We start from the raw sequence: 20,232 nt of genomic DNA, 5'->3' as shown, positions 1-20,232 counted from the left end.
TTCTCCCCCTGAAGGGGCCACTCACTCCCTGTCACCCAGCTGGAAAACACATTAAAAATGAACTTCAACAACCCAGTATTTTCAAGTGAGGCCAACATACATTTGTTCACGAAGCTCTTAAGAAGTCACTATTACCAGTCATATGATTCAAGGATTTATTAATTCATACATGCAAAACATACTGCTAATTGCATTAGCAAAAGATCAATGTAAAAACACTCCACAATCTGCAACTGTCAATTTAAAAAATTTTCTAGTGGTTGAAAGGTCCAACCTTGTATGCTTGCCAGTGGGTAAGTTGTAGGGAACTCCATGAGCACGAGCACGGGGCTTACACAACCCCACAGACCCAAGGGAACACTGTTAGAGCCACGGGAAGGAAGCGTGCCCGCACGGGCATGGCAGGAGTGTCAGCGTTAGTCAGGGGACAGGTCGGTGATCTGGCAAGACAGTGATGTGAAGGTTCGTAGTTTAAGAATATCAAATATTTTAAAAACCGTAAAGATGCAACACATGATTTTTACATCTAGTTACTAGAAAACTAAGGAAAGCACTTACTAGCTTGAATAAAGTAACATGAAAACAGGAATGCACTTTTACTAGTCTACAAAAAAAGTTTCTAATGCATTATCAAGAAAAATTATAATACAAGGAGGCATATTGCTCATTAGGTTCTATAAGAAAAGCACTTACTAAGTTAGCAACTATGGGAATGACCAGTTCAAAGATGAATTAAATGCCCGATTTTGGGAGGGGCTGCAAATTAAAAAAAAAAAAAAAAAAAGAAAAGCTTAAAAAAACACTTAGTGATTAACTCATTAATACCGACTTTCTTCATCTACTGCACTGGAAATTAACCTTTTAAAAATTTTACCCGTGACACTTCTGTTCCGTTGAATTATTACGTGTACAGTGTAGTGTAAATTAATCTCCACTTCAGTTTGTCGAAATACTGTCTTTGTCCTTTGATCCCATCAAGTGTCGCACACCCTCCACCACAGTGCGCCCGCAGCTACAGCAGAACACTTCATCAGAGGGACACGGAAGAGTTCTGTCCAAAATCTCAGCAAAAGCTAATACACTAATTTTTTTTAAAAAAAAATCTCACTACGAAATCAAGGAGATCCATCCAAAGAGTTGAGTAGTTGCAGTCACTCCATTGTGACATACAGTACAATGTTAGGGGAACATGGGCAATGCATTAAATGGCAACATTTCAGAAGAGGCTGTACTGCTGTGTGTGAAATGAGAAAGTGTCTGCCTTTCCTAACTTCAGAAGCTACGTTTTCTTAAAGACAAAGGTCTTTCAACAGTTTAGTGCTTAGTGTTCTTAGCACAATGCAATTTAGTTCACGGTATTTTGGCAACTCTTACTCTGAGCAAGAATAGGGGCTTTTGAAAAATAAGGCCTTAAGAAAGCTTGTCATTTTAGGGCTAAATTTTAATAGAATGTGAAAGTTTGAACTCTTACACTTTAAACAAACAAAACCTAAAAATTACTGATTGGTTCAAAATGGTTTTATGGAAAAACTAATCTGTAACAAAAACTTGGCATTGAGTGCGAAGGCTCCATCGTTTTTTGAGCAAAGCGTACAAAGGTTCCAAGGGCACAGGGCAGCAGGAGACGGGGGCCCAGACATTTACAACAGCAGGCATTTTCTCTTCCTCTTCTTGACAGGAGGTGGGCAGAGAACAGCTCGAATGGCTTCATCAAACACTGTCTTGAGGCCACGCTGTGTGAGAGCCGAGCACTCCAGGTACTTTACAGCACCTGCCAAGAAGCACGGTCTCTTACAGCCCTGTGGCAGTGTGCATGCCGACCCCCCCTTTTCTGAGCAGAGCGGGTGAGGCAGCCCCCCAGGCCGGGCGAGGCACAGCACAGCAATGCCTAACCGCACCTCCTCCTCCCGAACACTGAACACCACGCGCCTTGCCTAGCTGCTTCCCCGAAAGTAAGCCACACCCAGAGCAGGCGGGGCTCTCCACTTCCCCAGACGGGGCCCCAGTCTGTATCAGGAAAGGAAAACCGCGTGTAAAGCAAACATGAACAATGCACTTCATACCTATCTCCTTAGCCATGGCTAAGCCCTGTGGGTAGGTGATGGGCGTCAGCTTCTTCTCCTTCAGTTTCTCAATCGTGTCTTTATCGTCCCTGAGATCAAGCTTAGTCCCCACCAGGATGATGGGAGTGTTGGGACAATGGTGTCGCACTTCAGGATACCACTGGATACGAAGAAAGGGAAAAGGTATGACACTCCTTTATGAACGTTCTTCACCTCAATTACGGCCACACACTTGAAAAACGTGTCCACCACCCCTTTGTCACATGTCCCTACAGGCCTTCATGCAGGAAACTGTGCCCCCTCTCCAGCCTTGTTCACACCTACTACTCATACCTTCAAGGACCACAGGACTACCTAGAGACGGGGGCCACCTGGACCACCGGGACACGCGACTACCTGCGGACGTTGGATTAGGAAGCAGGACTCCCAAGTTACCCCCACAAGACAGGCGCTATTTGTCAGTAAGTGCAAGAGGGAATGAGGATGGCAAGGTCTCCCCCACCCCCAATCCACTTTATTTTTGGTACAATGAGTCAAATTCTTAGATCAGCTTGGAAAGTACTTTATATTCGGGGATGAGAATAAACTATCTAGACAGCTGTCGCCATTACCAATCACTACGATGAAAGAACATCTTGCATGTATTGTTTCACTGTTTGTGAAAGATGCAAGAGTAAAAGTAATGGCCATCATTTGTATTAGACTGACTCCAAAGGGCTTCGTTATTTTAACAAGGAACACAGAACTTCTGAATCAGAGTCTGAAACTTTAGAATTCTGCATACTGAAGTCATATACTTAAAAAGCTGATTACTACCTTAACATTACTAAAAACAATTTAAATAATGGAAAATTTCTATCAGTCAATGGCATTTTATTTCTTAATGTTTCTTCCTGAAAATGACATTATATAACAAAATATTTTTCTAAATCCCACTTACCTTTGCACGAACATTTTCAAATGATGCAGGACTCACAAGAGAAAAGCAAATTAAGAATACATCCTGTAAAAAGGAAACACAGGGAGGCATTTAGAAAATGACCTGGCGATGACCAACGCACTCGCTTTCTAAATGCTGCTGGGAATGGCTCACCAGCCAAGTGCGTGCACTGCTGAGCACCACAGCCTGTGTCCAAAGCTCACTCCTCAGACACACCCCTTGGTTTTTGTCAGATGGCTCCCACCCCAGAACCAGCAGGTGAAACAGCCAGTTACGTGTGAGAAGGGGGAAGTGGAGGGCGGAATATGCTACAAGTTACTTGAAGCCACGGAGGCATCAAATCAGACCCCCGCGAGGCCTCTTTTCCATCATCCCCAAGTCCCACTGGGAACCTAATGGTCTGTTATACTCAGGGACAAAAATCAAGTTCAAGGTACTACTCCAATAGTTCGGTAAAATTTGGTCTGTTTCTCAAAGTATCAGCTACAAATGGTATGCTTTTAATCAAGCTTCTCCGTCTGCACGTGAAGTATAAACATTTTTCGATGATCGCTCGGTTTCAATTAAACTGCTTCTTAAGAACTGCCAACAGTCGCTGGCCCCAACCCGGTCTCAAGTATTTGCTAAATGAACACGTTTCCCTGTGATATAGGCTGGTCTAGTGTGTAAGTGGTGCGTGTCTTCCTAGCTGTCACAGCCCTGCACCCAAACATGGCCTCTGGAGAACGTGCCCCAGGAAGCTGTAGCTGAAGTTGAGTTAAAGAAAGAAGTAGGTGCAGAATAAGTACCTGGAAGAATTTCTGGCTAAAAGTCAAAGATTTGGGTTGTTTCTCCCATTCTGTACTATGTGAAAAGTCTAAATATTTGCCTGGATTAAAAAATGCCCATGTATTTCTAAAATACTAAGTTTATAAAACATTTTCCTGGAAAAAGGCAATTACGCTACTTTGTGAAATGCACCCAATCCCAAGCTAACACTTTCAATCATCCAGCTGGTATCTCGTACCTGAAAAGGAAAGAAACATCCCACACAACAGCTTTTTATGAACGTTTTCAAAATGCTAGCGCATGCACAAGCTTGTCCAAGAATCACCATGACATTTTGGCCCCTGAGCTGATTAGGACACTTCCAAGCAGAGTGGGGTTAGCTCACCAGCGCCGCCCACACAGCCACACCCAGCCAGGCCAGGCACCGGGACACCACCGCGGAGGAGGCCCTGGCAGCCCCAGTTAGTCCTGCCCGACCAAGCGCAGGGCCCGTGGGAGTTTCCAGGTTTCCACCTCCACCAGCCTGGGGAGAGGACCTTTCCTCAAAGCCTCTTCCTCCTTTCACTCAGGAGGAGGGAAGAAAGCAGTTTCCAAACCGCTTTGATTCCAGCTGGTAGGTAAACTGGCACGCTCTAATGAAAGCACGTGTCATCAAGCAAAACCCCAACCTTGAGTGAATTAAATATAAGACACTCAAGGGAGGTGAGGCTCAACAGGAAATCCTAGGAAAACTATGAAACGAGAGAACAGATAAAGCTTGAAACTGAAGTCGACTGAAAGTTTTACATACGGCAATCGGCTTGTCTTTGCCCCTGGAGGTTCTATCCTTACCATACGTTTCTCCAACCTAGTAATGCATGAGAACTTCGTTTGAGGTTAGTAAAAACTGAGGAAAACAAACATCAATACAGCCTGTTATTTTTTTCTTCATCAGAATTCGGTCTCAACCCTCCCAAGGTTTGGATCTGGAAGCAGATAATCATCTCACAGGTCTACGCTGCCAAATGCCACCAAAACACTCCACCTACTAACGTGGCCAAGGCAGCATAAGGAGGGGCTGTGTGAAGGGCAACGGTGGTGAGCAGAGGTCACGTAAATACTGAGAGGAGACGGGCGCTCCCCCGGGGCAGCAAACACGGTGGGTTCCTTTGCCCAGGACGTTAATGCTCAGTCCCTCCCTCTACAAAGGCACGTCGTGTGCTGTCACTGGCATCCATTAGCCACGCACACCTTTCACAGATCTCCATCCAAGTTCTCCGACACGAGCCCAGTGAGGCCACAGCCAAGGGCAGAGGCACCTGTCCGGGAACAGGCCAGGCCCGCGAGCTGTGGCCATGACAAGTCTGCCTGTGCACAAACGCGGGGAGGGGCTCTGAGCTGAGGGGCCTGCATTACTGAGACAACAGTGTTGCTGCACTGGGACCTGCAACCCCCCGCCCCTGCACATCGGGATGAGGCGGCCCAGAAGTGACAGCATGGCCAGTGTTCATCACAGTGCTTTCCATTCATCCCCTTGTCCCCCCAAAATGGAAAGGCTGGCTCTTGCAGCAACACAAACCCTAGAATTCAACAGAGCCCTGGAACACTTTCAGAGACAGACAGAAAAGAGAATCATCTTAATTTCCTCTCACTCAAGCTGCTCTGAGTCAAGGTCCCATAACTTCCAGGTTCAATCTGTGACTGACTGTCGTGAAGAGGTGTCCTCAAGGCCGTGACGTGACCCCAGTCTTCACTGTCATACCGGGACCCGTGGGGATGGACTGGCCACAAACTCAGCTTCAAAATGTCCTCTAGCCACAGCTGTTCTACCCTCTTCAATTTTTAAGAACATCTTTTTGGATTAAGAACATGCTCTCCATCCTTCGTTAATGTTACACCATCTGCCCGTTCCTTCCTCCTTCCTTTTCCTTCCCCCAGTAAATATGGCTTTAAGGAAACACTTTTTGTGCTTCTGACACTGACCTGGCATGGACTGTTCCGACCTGTGCGTTCGGCCCTGATGCCCTGTGCTGTCCGTCCATGCTGCTCTTCCCTGCCTGGAGGCCCCTCTATCTATCTGCCTGTCCTTGTGACACTGAGAGCTTCCCAGCACGGCCACCTGCGGTGTGGCCGCACTCTGCTTTCCTCACAGGTCACTTGTGTGTTCTGGAGCCTCTTTAGTCCACTGCGCTGTCAAGGCCCCAGGCCCACCCTTCGTCTGGACTCGAACGCTCCTTTCCTGGCATCAGCAGTCATTTCTGACCACGCCGACTCCCAGTGGGCCTTCAGTGACTCTGTCACTCCTGTCTCGCACACCTGTCCTCCCTCTCTGGTCAAAAGCACAGCAGTTCTTACCACAAAAAGACGAGTCTGCCTTAGCAGAACGAGAGCGGGCAGACCTCTGGATGGCTGGAATCTCAGCACTCCAAAAGCACTACCGTTTCTCATGTTCTCATTTTACTCTCTTCCAAATGCTTTCCACCATGGTTTTACTTTCAGGCTTGGAATAATTTTTAATACAGGCATTCCATGCGCCAGAAAAAAGACCAGGACATACAACGGCAGAGAAAAGCCACTGCACGCGTATCATCAGCGTGGCGCTAACCACGCTGAGGGTGACGAGAAGAGCAGCCCGCCACTCTGCCACGGCCAGTTTGTGTGGAATCACACAATGTCCCAGGACACCAACATCAGACAAGGGACTGTGTGACCAAGCTGAAATTGAGACCAAAAATAAAGAAATAAACAGAAGGGCACGCCACAATCTTGTCTAAGCACAGACAAATCCAAGGTCACATGCAAACTGCCAAACACCCCGTCTCCCAGCTGAGGCGAACATGTATGTGACCACTTCTGTACCAATCACAGCTTTAGCCTTGCTCCATCCCCACCTTCCAGGTAAGGTTTATTCCAATACTCAACCCTAGAACTACCCTGCTTCCTGTCAGCATCCAAGCCAGAGCAAACCCCCGCTTCGCTGAGCCCTCGCCCAAATCACCCCACCCAAGCCCAATGCTCACCCCAGTCCCCCAAAGTGTGTGTCTGTCTTCCTTGGGACAGAGTAACAGCCCCAATTCTGTTTAACCACAGGTGTGTCTCTCAAGAGCTTTGGCTGGAGGACACTAATGCTGCAACAGCCAACCTAACAAAGCCCGAAAACTTTGGAAAATCTTAACAATCAAGCTAAACACTACGGCTTTTCTTCTTCTCGAATACTGCAGCCATCTATCCCCGTATTTTAAAACCCTTCTCAAGTCACATACAGAAAATGGAAAGACTGGCATGAACCACTGGGGTCCTGGCTGACCCGAACAGAAGCCAGCAGATGTAAGCAAACCAGCCACGGCGTGCGTCTCAGCACACACAGGTCTCGGGCCTTGTGACTCTGGCGAGGCACGTGTGTCCCCACTCACACCACTAAACACTGGAGCCAGTAAGCGCACAGTGAGCAGACCCAGGGCACGATGTGGGGCTTCGTACTTTGTGGACCCCGCCCTGCTTCTGAGCACGCCACCTGAAGGTGAACATGCAGATCTTACACAATCTTTTTAAAGGAGAAGGTAAAGACAATTTACTACGGACAGAAAAGCCCTAAGGATTACTTAATTTAGAAAAATGAAAGGCTGAAGGGCAATTTACACTGAAGATGATGAGTACTTGCTCACCATCTTTTGGAGAATGAAGTAGAAGCTAACGGTTTCACCGATTTCACTTAGCTACACAGAGCTACCCAACACTGAGTGACATCAGCATCAAACAGCCACAGGAAACACAGCGAACGTCCTTTTTCAGGACGCCTCAGATAAGACATTTGCCAACTGGCCCTGCCAGAGTGGGTCTGAGCAGTCATGGATAAGCCACGTGAACAGGCCTGTGGACCAGAGAGCCAACAACCGAGACCATGTCCCACTTGGTACCAAGTGTAGCTTTCTTCCTTGTTGCCAGCAAGAAATCCTGGAAGGACAGCACGGCTCAAAGGAAGGGACCTTGTAAGCAGCAGTCCCTCGGCACTTGGGGCCTGCCCCTCAGAAGCCAAGAATACATCCTCATGTCAAAGGAGGCCTGGCGGGCATGTCTGGCTGCTGTCTCTCGCTCTTGGGCAGTCCCAAGTCCCATGCCTCACTCTTGGCATGCCCCTGCTGGGCGTATCAAGGTACCTGTGACCTACCTGAGGGCCGGAAGCACATCTCACTCCCTCTTTGCTATTCAGTATTTGATAGGAAAACAGCCTGTTGCCTCCCAGAATGTGACACCACAGTCCAAAGCCTGGCTCCAGAAGGACGACAGCCACTCGACTGCAGCCTCGCCACCACAGCCTGACTCAGCTGGTTACTGCCTGTGTTCTTCAGCACAAAGCAGGCCTCCTGCCAAGTCACCTGTGACTTCCCGTGGGTGACTTCCTCAGAGAAAAAGGGCACACCCGACCCTTTGAGTCACAGGCCATAGCTGAGTGCACCCCGCCCTTCCAGATGTATCCAGGGGGTTGGAGACTCCGCCTCGACCAGTCACTATGTCTGCAAATCCATTCAGAATCTGGAATTACTGAGCACTGCTTGTTATGGAATAGTTTCCTAAACATCTTGCAGATCTGGCACCATTTGTGAATTAGCTGGTTTGTATACTTATTCAGTTAATTTTCAGCTGGAGATTAACTGGAAAACGATGCAATTCAAAACCCCTGTTTTAGAGGTTTGCACTTTGTTTAGCACTGTCACCAGAATTCAGTTAAAGGCTGATTATCAAAAACTATAGGTCAAAGAGACTATCTGGCAATTCCTCTAACAGGAAATAAACAAAAAGACAATGACTGTTGCATGGAAAAAGCTGCCTTCAAAAGTTTAAAACTATCATTACTAAATAGGAAGTTAATTTAAAAACAAAAAACAAGATTTCAGTAGCCTGGAACTAATTAGTTGTTTTTCACCTGCACTCCCTCCCAAGACAGTGATGGTGAAATCAATCTTAAATCAATGGAAGGATCAAAGCCTGCCTTCTCCAGATGTCTCCTGACACTGACCTTAACCCCTCTGGCCAGCCTGGCCTGCTGAGAGGACAACTCCCAGGAATTTGGGTTTGGCTGTGAAATGAGGAGCAATCCAGATCAATACACCCACATAAGAGAGGAGGAACCCCAACAGCAGTTGCCCTGGGGTATCTGTAATGTGCGTGCAGTGCTTCACATGTATTAAACTTTGAAGAAAGAAGTAAAGAGCAGAGATGAAGAAAGCTGCCCAAGGCCACACAGCTAGGAAGAGAGACAAGGGGACTTTGCTCAACTGCCTTTATACTGTGTATACTGCCAGTTAGTCACAAAGTCTCCCAAGTTGTTTGAAAAGACTTTTAAAAGGAAGAACAAACATGTAACAAGAGAAGCAAATGATACAAGTAAGACAACTGCTTAAAGAGAAGTGGCTTCTTCCCAGGTTTTCACCAGCTCCTGCTCTAATTAGCTTTGGTAAATAGATTATTTAGCTGTCTGATATAGAAGCAAAACTGAAAGTTTTTCTGACTGGACACAATGAACACATTTTTACAGAACTGAAACCTCGATCTACACAGAGAAGACTTAGGTGCTAAAGCCACAGAAAATAGGCACGTTTTACACAAGGTTAGTTGTAATACTAACTTCATCTACAGGAACCACAATCTTAACCACCGTGTTTCCCCGAAAATGAGACGTGGCGGGACCATCAGCTCTAATGCATCTTTTAGAGCAAAAATTAATATAAGGCCCGGTCTTATATTAATTATATGTTATATTATATTATGTTATGTTATGTTATGTTATATTATATTATATTATATTATATTATATTATATTATAGACCCAGTCTTATATTAATACCGGGTCTTATATTACTTTTTGCTCCAAAAGACACATTAGAATCGGGGAAACACGGTATCTTGTAACTAACAGTTGTTAAAACTGGTTTGCAAAAACAAAACAGTATCTGTTTCATACAGCTAAATGACAATGTAAACTGCTAAATGAAATGCAAGCGCAGTATCAGTAACTGGCAATGCTCAGAACATAAAAACAAAGCCGTGGTTTGCATCGAGGGGGCTCTGCACACCTGCACTAATCTCACCTCACTTGCTACACTCACATACCCCAGGCGGCAGTACATATGAACAAATCCATAGGCGGCGTGCAATAAGGAAACACTCAGGACCTGTGTACTGTAAGGACACATTAGAACCCAGGCAGGACCCTTACTGTCTGCGGATAGGAGAGCGGCCGTAGTCGGTCGTAGTCCTCTTGTCCCGCAGTATCCCACAAGCCCAGATTCACGGGTTTCCCATCGACCATCACATTGGCAGAATAGTTGTCAAAGCTGTAGGACGGAGGAAGATGGTTAGTCTTTAGCCTTGGAGCATAAGGCACAGGTCCAGGACCCGAGTCGCTGACCTAGCAGGGGTCTCAGAGGAGGTGGTCCTGAGAGGCTGGGAAGGGCCGGAGGCCACCAGGCCAGCAGATGCCCCTCCTGCAGGCATGAGGCGCAGCCTTACGAGTTTTGAAATGGAGGGAAAACAGGGTACAGTCTGAGGGAAACAAATGCACAACTTGAGGAAAATGCCTGAAAAACAAAGGAAAGCTACCAAGTTTCACTGAAACAAATTACTGTCAGCAATGAAAAAGATTTACCTTTAATAAGCAGAATATTAAGATTTTTCTCCCAGGAAGAAATAAAGTATAAAATTAGTCCCTCTTTCAAATCCCACTTGTTGAGTTATTCACAGGCTAGTGTGACTTGCTTTCAACAAGATGGCACCTGCAACACCCCCGAGTGTAGGGTGGTAGTTAGTCATATGTTGGTCACCAAAGTGCAGAGGCTTTGAGAAGCTTTTGCATCACATTTTCAAAGTGAGTGTACCAGATTACACACACATGTCAGTTAATTTCAAGTTGCTACACACAAGTTAGTTAACTATAAGAGGCAGCCCAGAAAAGCCTACAGGCTGACAGGGAAAAATAAGGTTGGCATTAAAAATTTACAAATATCATAGAGTAGTTCATTAAAAAGAGAAGCTGGCATTGCCATTTGAACCAGGGCAAGTGCCAAACAGAATACAATACATAACCCTTTAAATTAAAACTCCAGAATTCATTTTCACACAGTCTGAAGATTAAAACTTAAGGTCTTACTACACTGGGATAGCAAAGTCAAGGTCTGATTAAGGTTCCAACGTGGTTTACAGAATTTAACGAGCAAACGAGCTTTCATAAAGAAAAGGTTTGATGTGTTGTACCTCTGACTCCACGAGAAAAAGGTAGATTATTCAATAAATGGTAGTGTGACTTTTTTCCCCATCTGGGAAAAACAATCAGGTTCCTGTCTCACACTCTACCAAAAAATAAATTCAAGTGAATTAAAGATAAAACTTTTAACCACAAAAATCTTAGAAAAATCACTAGAGAATATTTTTGCATCACTGAAGTAGGAATGGTCTTCCTAAGTAAGACATAAAACTCAGGGAAAGGGGAGAGGGGCATATTTACATAAAAATGTTACACTTCTTTATGGCAGAAGACACCATAACAAAGTTCAAAGACAAATGAGAGACAGAGAGATTAATGTTTTTTATATACAAAAGTTCCATCAGTAAGAAAAAATTTCAGTAGAAAAATAAGCAAAGAATTTCAACAGTCAATTCATAGAAGACTATAAATGGACAGTTAAACATTCAAAAGATTTTAACCCCACTGATGATCAGAAATGCAAATGAGGTAACTTTTTTCGATGCATGTGGGCCAGCATGTATTAAAGGGTCGTTTCAGTCACAGCTGGTCAAAGTGATAGCCTTTTAGACAGTAAATGGGTAGTGTCTGTCAACATTTAAAATGTCCATTCCCTTTTGATTTGGCCCAATTCCACTCTGTCACATGTGCACAGAGACACAGCACTGTCTGTAATGCCCCCAAGAGGTTAATATCAGCTACAGTATGATAAGGAAGTCCCCACTATCAAAGCAGGACAACATGGACAGTATGACTCCACTTATATGAAAACAGGCATGACACCCGTGGGAGCCCCTGCGTATGACTGCTGTGCCTCGGGTGACACGCGTGGGACCTGAGGTTTCCTTCCAGCAGCACGGCAGCTGTGAGGACAGACTGCTCTGAGGCTCAGCAGGCTACATGGGCTCCCTAGTAACCCAGTTTACCACCTGCATCCAATTCTGCTGCCCTATGGAATTAGCAATTCCGTCCTCCATAGGCTCCCCCTCGTTTCAATGCCAGAACTCAACGGTGACGTGTAACTAGCAGATTACTTGCCGGAAAGGCCAATTAAAACAGGTTAACGTTCCAGTTCCTTCACACACAGAGCTTAGAAGGCCAAATTTATCTGAAACTCTTACATTAGCCAGTCTCTATACTTCAATTAGTTAACTGTCTTTTGTTTCCTGAATGTCTAAAAATCAATGAGGAAAGCTGTGTGTTTATCACTATGTGGAACTTTACATTAAGTATTATTTAAAAGCCCAAATACCTTATAACTAGACTTTGGTGAATGAGATGAAAACTAATCTTCTCTCTTCATGTAAGGATTAAGAATTGCTTTATAGCAAAACAAAGGTCAGAGGTGTCCGAAAAACTTATCACAGACAAGTTAATTCCCAATTTAACTCAAAATACTTACACAGTGGGGATATACTCTCCCGGAAATGCATTGGTTGTGTAACTGATCAGGAGGCAAGTTTTACCTACAGCTCTACAGGGAGAGAGAAAAAAAGTGTAAGTTACTTAGTCAACATGAATGTAATCCTAGTTTCATTATTCTGTTAAAATAATTTATAGAAAAAGCAAAGCGTATACACCAAGTACTTAGCATTTAAGGAAAACTGTTGCTATAACCTTTTAACACTACTCATATATTTCCATCCTGAAATGTAAAGTAAACAGACTAAATTTCTCAGCAAGGCAGGCAGGGGCCTTCGCATCCGGTTTAGGTGGATGATATTAGCATAATAGTCAAGAAATATTACAAGAACAGTGTTTTAAAATTGAAAGTCTTTTCTGTGGCCATCTGTAGGAGTCTTTCATCCAAGAATCTTCAATTCTACCCTCAAATTATTCTGATGAATACTAACGTGCAACTATAGCTTTCCTCTGCAATTCCCACTCTGTCGCTAAGTAATAGATTTTGTTGCCTCAGAGTGGCAGCTCAAATTCCAGCACCTTCCTAAAGCCATCCTGCTGGCAATCAGTGGTGACTGTTCTCTGAACAGAGTGCTTAGTCATAACCACCACACAGAACTATTCTCACTTTAATTCATCTGTATTCATGTGCTACCCCCCCCTCACATATCACCACAAGCTTTTAGAGCAGCTAACACAGCAGAATCCAGACGTATTAATTAGTGGCTCAGGGATACAGGAGTAAACTTCCCAGACAGCTGCAAAAGAGGAGCAAGTAAAAGAGAACCATGCACAAATACTCCAGAGACCAGAAGGCCTCCGGTAATGGGGTACAGTGTACCATCAGGCAGTGGTCAGAATGGGGATGGAAGTCTTCCAACCACTTCAATTGTTTTCCAGAGAACATCACTTAAAAATTAAGATTACTGCAGCGTTAGCCAAGAAGCAGTCTCCAGATTTTACAACATTCATATGATGAGTTCAGGGGCTTCCAGAGCCTGTGACCCCAGCCACCCAGTGGTTCACCGAATGCTCTCCTCACAGGAGCGCATCTCTCTGCCGTCTCCTGTTGGCTTACTAAAGTTATGATGACACCCTGGACGTGGGTTGTAGGATTTTGTTGTTCAATCTCAACTACTATAAATTAGGATTCACCATCCAGAAGTTATGTGCTTTTCTATTTTCTCTGCACTCTTAGCTTAAAGCAAAACCTCTCAACAAGGGCAGATAACACAGTCTTGCCAATACTTGTTTCACTCATAACATTAAGGGCTTACCAAAAAGTTGGACCTCCCCACCCTGAAGACCTCAGAGTCAAACATTACATCATCAGGAGGAAGCTTCCCACTCCTAAAGGCTTTCTAAACAGAGATGACTCACAGACCATACATTTTGTTAAAAGCTTAGAATGTCAAATAAACCTGTAGGAGCAGGAGCCTAAGATTTGTAGTCATTACCCCGGATCTGAGATCCACCCAACGCCAACTCCATCACTCACTGGCTAGAATTTTGGGGTAAGTTTGAACTTCCTTATGCCTCCCGTTTTCTCAACTGTAAAATGGATGCGAAACTACCAACTCGGTCACGAAACCATTGTGAGTATTAATTCCATTTCAATCTGTACCAACAAACTGTGTGCTATGCCAGGAAGTGTACGAGGTGCTAAAGACACTGCAATGAACATGACCTTGTGGAATTTATGCAGTTATTTAATTCAAAAGTGAAGAATGCAGTCGTGACACAAGAGTTTTCTGGGATGCTCTGAAATGTACAGCAAAGAGATCTGCCCTGGTCTTGGGGGCGGCTGTAACGTATGCTGAGGCTTAGCAGGACAGACACGGGAGGGAGAATGTTCTCGGCAAAGTGGCAGCGTAGGGGGAGGCCCAGGACGCCAAGAAGCCCGCTATACCTGAAGAATGAAGAAGTAAGGGGGAAGTGGCAGAGGAAAATTTGAAGAGGTTGTCGTCTCTTCTTGTTAAGAACATGGGACTTGATCTTACTTGGGAAGTCACAGAAGGCTTTCAGTTGCCAAGAAACCAAGAGATTTGCATTTTTAGCAGAAGCCTTTGACTGCAGTGTGCAAAGACTGAGGAAGCTGGGACCTGAGGCAGGAATCTAAGGAAGCTGCAGCTGCTGCTCCATTCCAGTTGCCAGCCACGGGGGTCTGGACCAGAAGGGGGTGTGGGGGGTAGAGAAGTGGGCCATTTCGAGAGCTACCCAGACTTGAGGCAAAACGAGCACACTTGGCCACAGGTTGGATGTGGCAGCTGAGGAAGAGAGCTGAGCCTAACACCATGGTAAGTGAACCTGTTCAAAATTACAAATGATATTGTGTAAAAAACGTTAACAGTTATTGCTACTTAATGTCCAGGATAAGCAGCTATAAAGATTCTATGTTAAAATGTAGCAGCACTTCCTTTAAGATCCTGGCCTAAGTCTCTTCTTTATATGTAAGAGGAACAAAGCCATTAGTATAAATACTTTTAAAGGCGCCAAAATTTCTCTTCCAGAAACTTCGTCTTTAACTGAAGCATTATCTTTTGAAAGAAAGGTTTAACTGTAAAGAAATTCAAAGTAAAGACATAACTGGATATTGACTGAAATTTTATAACCAATCATTGTTTGCTATAAATCTGTGTTCTATAAGAAAACTATTATATAAAATTATAACTTTAAATAAAGTACATGTCCAACCTTGGATTTAAATATTTACTTAATTTTTAAAACAGATAAAAAGAAAATGAAAACAGTTATCTGCCTCCCATTAGTGTATTTATTCACTCCATTTGAACACACTCCGCAAATAAACGCCAGAGGCCAAAGTCAACATGGGTTCTGGGCGAAGTCACAGCTTCTCCCCACAGGAAGAATGGAGCCCTATTTGGTCACAGCCTGGACTGATGCTGCTGCCGATTTTCTCGAAGTTACTATTTGCTCTGGAATTTCCAATTTTATATATTTAACTGCTCAGTTTAACCTCTTTTTAATCTTTGAAAGATGCCGTAACTCTAGAAAATGAGAATGAATCCACTGGAAGGAAGTTCACATGAGTGCTTCTGCTCCATCTAGTAGAAATGACCAAGATTAAAGCCAATAACTTATGTTCCTATTATGTTCTTTATTTTTCCATCAGAAGAATTTTAAGCAAACTTTTTACTTAAAATGTTTTGGGTAAATTTCGGTGTCAACTCCTGAAATCTATAAACCAAAACTTTAAAAAAAAAAATCAATCTAGAAACATTAGCAATTTCCTCATGTTAAAAAAAGTAAGGGGGGCCGGCCCAGTGGCTCAGGCGGTTAGAGCTCCGTGCTCCTAACTCCAAAGGCTGCCGGTTCAATTCCCACATAGGCCAGTGGGCTCTCAACCACAAGGTTGTCAGTCAATTCCTCGAGTCCCGCAAGGGATGGTAGGCTCCGACCCCTGCAACTAAGACCGAACATGGCACCTTGAGCTGAGCTGCCGCTGAGCTCCCGGATGGCTCAGTTGGTTGGAGCGCATCCTCTCAACCACAAGTTGCCGGTTTGACTCTCGCAAAGGATGGTGGGCTGTGCCCCCTGCAACTAGCAACAGCAACTGGACCTGGACTGAGCTGCACCCTCCACAACTAAGATTGAAAGGACAACAACTTGACTTGGAAAAAAGTCCTAGAAGTACACACTGTTCCCCAATAAAGTCCTGTTCCCCTTCCCCAATAAAATCTTTAAAAAAAAAAAAAAAAAAGTAAGGGATCCAGGAAGCTCAAAAATTGTAAAAGCCCTTGAGAGCAAGTCCTCGATTTACACTGAGACGGTATGGGGACTCGAACACAGACCTTCGGTAAGGGCATAACTATGCAAAGAATATACTACTTAGAAAACGTATGAACTCATAGAGTAGTTTCATGCAGCAAAAATACCAAAGCCATTCTGAAATTCTAATGTTTTGCTACTAACAGGGGACACCGCAACCAACTTATAGAAAGCCATCTATTATCACCGCTGGAGGTTTCAAAAAATTCAGATTGTGAGTAGTTTCTAGAACACTCAAAGCTGAAAATACTACCAATAGTACAGTTCAAGTCTGAAGGAGCCTTGACTCTAGACCGCCCTTCTAGAACCACCAATCCTAACCCTGGGGGGTAGTGATATGTGAGCTGAAGATACAGAGTTCAAAACCAGGATTTATATCTAACTGCATATCAATCTCATTCTCCTTCAAACTCAAGTCTATTAAATCCATCCTTGTAAACTATTCCATCCAATAATGGGGAGATATGTGATAAAGCAAACAGAAAAATGCTGATTACAGAATCCAAGTGGCGGGTATATGTGTGTTCACTACACAGTTCTTCCAACTTTTCCGTATGTTCGAAATTTTTCACATTAAGATGTCAGAGGAAAAGTAACTGCCAATCAGGAATCGGTAGCAGGATTCCTGATTAAACATCTTTCTAGGAAGACTACAGTTACAAGGCAGCGAGCTACCTGGTGACGCAGAAGTGAAAAAGTAGGAAGTACTGAGACATGAGGTGACTGAAGCCAAAGACAAAAAAGGTGGCTCATAAAAGGTGGATTTAAGGTTTCTAAAAATGGATTCCTGGTCCTCCTCCATTAACCAAATCCCAAACTTTTAATGGGATTATCATTTGAAACATTTTTTTAAAGCACTATGTATAATTTTACCAACTAAAATCAAATACTAAACCTAAATTTGGAAGCCAGTGTGGAATTCAAACACCTTTACAAAAGGTCAAAAATATGGAACCTTTGTCTCAAGATGAAAATACAGACAATTCATGAAGCTTAAAAAAACAACTCAGGCTGGCCAGGTGGCTCAGGTGGTTGGAGCGTTGTGTTCCTAACGCTGAGATCGCTGGTTCGATTCCCACACAGGCCAGTGAGCCGCACCCTCTACAGCTAGGATTGTGAACAACGGCTCTCCCTGGAGCTGGGCTGCCGTGAGCAGCCAGGGGTCGGTGTGAGTGGCCGGCAGCCAGCAGGAGCTGCTGTGAGCTACTGTGAGCCACCGACTTTCTCAGCAGGGGGAGTGCAAGGCTCCTAAGACCAGCATGGGCCAGGGAGCTGGGTCCTACACGACTAGACTGAGAAACAACAGCTTGAACCAGAGGGAGGGGAGGCAAGAGAAAGGGGGGAAAAACAGCCTCATGTAGCATGCTATCGCTGACTGTTCACTGGAAGTGGAGAGTAACCGGTGGACATACACTCCTATAAAGATGACATCCTGGAAGGCTATTTACCATGCTCAAGGAAAGAAATTCCTGGACAGCAATACCTGTCCTAAAGGTTAAAGGGACCACTGCCCCATCTGGACGCCAGTTTCTATAGTGAGTGAAATGAGGGCTTCAGGTCATTCACTCCAAGCCTTCTAGGAAACTGAAGCCAAAACAACACTATTACAAATGGTTCTTTACCAATATTTGAATGTGAGATACTGTCTTACCTAAGTAGAGAGAAAATCTCGGGGCAGAGTCACCCAAATAAAAGTGACAGGCCCTGTGTTTAGGATTGACTGTCTTAGAATTAAAATGTACCAAATTTATGTCATATTTTACCCTCAAAGCCAAATTGCCACATAGGAAATATCCATTAGAAGAATATAGGCTAACTGACCCTAATTATAATATGACATAGCCTTTAACCAGAATTCCCAAGAATATTTTCAAAGGAAGCTTACAATTTGTGGAACCCCGGTTAGTTTGCCTTCACTGCTTAACCTGCCCTTAACGGCCTGAAAGTCCACACATTAACTGATTTCTCAGTCCCACAAAATTCAGGTCCACAGTTAACAGCTTGAACAATTGTTGAATAAAAGAACATTCTAACTATACCACCAGGAGTATATTTTATTTGGGTAAAAGCAGAAAAATATTTTTCGTATGAAAAACTAGGTATCTAAGTTTTGCACTGATGCAATGTTTCCTACCTACTGTCCGTTATTTTAAATAATACAGCTGAAACTTTTTTGTAAAGGTACATTTCACTCCTAACATCGCTCAGCCCTAGTCAACATCCATGTCCAATGCAGTATTACAAAACTAAAAAACCTCAAGTGCAGGGACTGCTTTCTGCCTAATACTCCCTTTCCAGGGCCTAGCAGCGCCCAGAGCAACACAGAAGCCGCCCTAACAACGCGGCCGGCGCGTGTAAAGCGTTCGGCAGGGCCCGCAGCGCTGAGGCACTTGGCTCCCAGCTGAATCGTCACCACTTCCCCTGGCCACACCTCTCGGGGGTGAGTGACGGGCTCAGGGTTTCCCCACAGTGGGGGGCTGTGGGTCTGAAGGAACCGTCCAGACCCCGTAGCAGGCGTTCCACAAGTATTTGACTACATAAGCCAATCGGAACAGTAGAGGTCCACTCCGTAAGTTATAAACGAAACGTGTCTGCTACGCTTATGTTTTAGTTTTAGAAATCTTCAAATAAGAATATTGCTATGGCGAGATACTAAATTATCAGCACTGACTTTTTTTTTCTTCCAGAACCAATTTCAAATGTCTTACTCTGCAATGGCCGAAATAAGCTGAGAATTCATACCCTCACTGAGAGGTATAAAAGCTACAGCAGTCCTAACGACACGACCGGGGAATATTAATCAAAAGGCACAGTGATGCCCGAACTCTTCCTCCGACTTTTCCCGACTCCAAAAATGTACCAGTTGCGCTCTGACTTGGACGAACCGGGTAGTAATTCTCGGAGCTTTCCTGTGTACGCTTAACCACTCGAGCCATGCTGAGACACACAGTTTTGCTCGGATTACAATGAGATTGTTTCTATGGGAGAAAAACAACTGCATAAGACAAGTCTTGTCTTCCTCTAGGGCCTGTAAGCACCACCGACAGCGATGACAAGAGACGCCTTGAGTCACAGGGCCGCTCGGCGCAGGGAGCCTGTTCGGCGACATCCCATCCCCAGCGCAAGAAGCGGAGGCCAATTGTTTTTTAAGGACCACACCACGCTCGGAGGAAAGCACCGTCTCAATCACACCAGCTCCTCGCAGCTAGAACCTTGAAAGTTTCTCCACGGAAAGAGCAAAAATAACCCTTTAAAAAATCCGGAAAGTGGCTTAGTACACGGGGAGGATCCCCCCTGGCAAAGCAGCTGAGGGTCCCCAAAGCAGCTCAGGCAGATGGTGGTCAACGACGACCGACCTGAGCGCCGGGACCGCGGAAGCTCCCGATGGGGCTCGAGAGGTTAACTCAAAGCCAAGAAAAGGTCCTTTGCAGGGAAAGGCGACTCTAAGCCCACGTAACCCGCAGGCAAACCAAGGGGGCTGGCGGCGCGGCGCCGGCGAAGTCGGGCCCCGCGGCCGGCGCGCGGGGGGAAAGCGGAGGGCGGAGTTCACTTTTCCCTCCGGCCGCCGCCGGCGATTCCCTCCCCCGAAAGGAGAGCAGAAAAGCGGGAGCCCGGCGCGCGCCCCCCGCCCACGCCCCGGAGAGGCCCCGGCCCCGCCGCCCGCCCCCGGCCCGGCCCGCACTCACCCGTCTCCCACCACCACACACTTGATGGCCTGCATCTGGGCCGCTCGCTGGGCCGCGGCGGCGGCGGCCGGGCGCGGACACGAGGAGCGGCGGGCTCGGGGCGCGGCAGGCGGGCGGGCGCGCGGCTGCGGGCGGCAGGGCGCGGGGTGCCGGGGCCGCTGTCCACGCCGCCTCGCCCTCCGCCAACGGGAAGCCGAAGCCCAGCAGCGGCCACCACCCAAAGCTGGGAAAACTGCAGAGAAACAGGAAATGGCCGCTCCACTCACATCCGGCCACCCCTCCCCCGCGCCCGCGCCGCGGCTCCCAAGCTCGGGGCGGGGCGCTCCCGCCGGCGCGCTCGGCGGCTCCGCCCGGCTTCGGGGGCGC

At 45.7% G+C, this 20,232-nt stretch overlaps 1 protein-coding gene across 1 annotated transcript; it reads right to left on the bottom strand.

Moving 5' to 3' along the window:
• Positions 1-141: 141 nt before the first annotated feature.
• On the bottom strand, positions 142-20,145 carry RAC1 (Rac family small GTPase 1). The gene is made up of 6 exons (XM_081034850.1): positions 19,867-20,145; positions 12,393-12,464; positions 9,968-10,085; positions 3,004-3,066; positions 2,064-2,223; positions 142-1,771 (listed from the first exon to the last, which is right to left on the bottom strand). Exons 1-6 carry the CDS (start codon positions 19,899-19,901, stop codon positions 1,641-1,643), a joined length of 579 nt encoding a protein of 192 aa, XP_080890976.1. The 5' UTR covers positions 19,902-20,145; the 3' UTR covers positions 142-1,640.
• Positions 20,146-20,232: the final 87 nt, after the last annotated feature.

Source organism: Rhinolophus hipposideros (assembly GCF_964194185.1).
Source record: "Rhinolophus hipposideros genome assembly, chromosome: 23".
Lineage (NCBI taxonomy): Eukaryota > Metazoa > Chordata > Mammalia > Chiroptera > Rhinolophidae > Rhinolophus > Rhinolophus hipposideros.
Note: the sequence above shows the minus strand (reverse complement) of the source record. Positions and strands in the feature narration are given on the sequence as shown.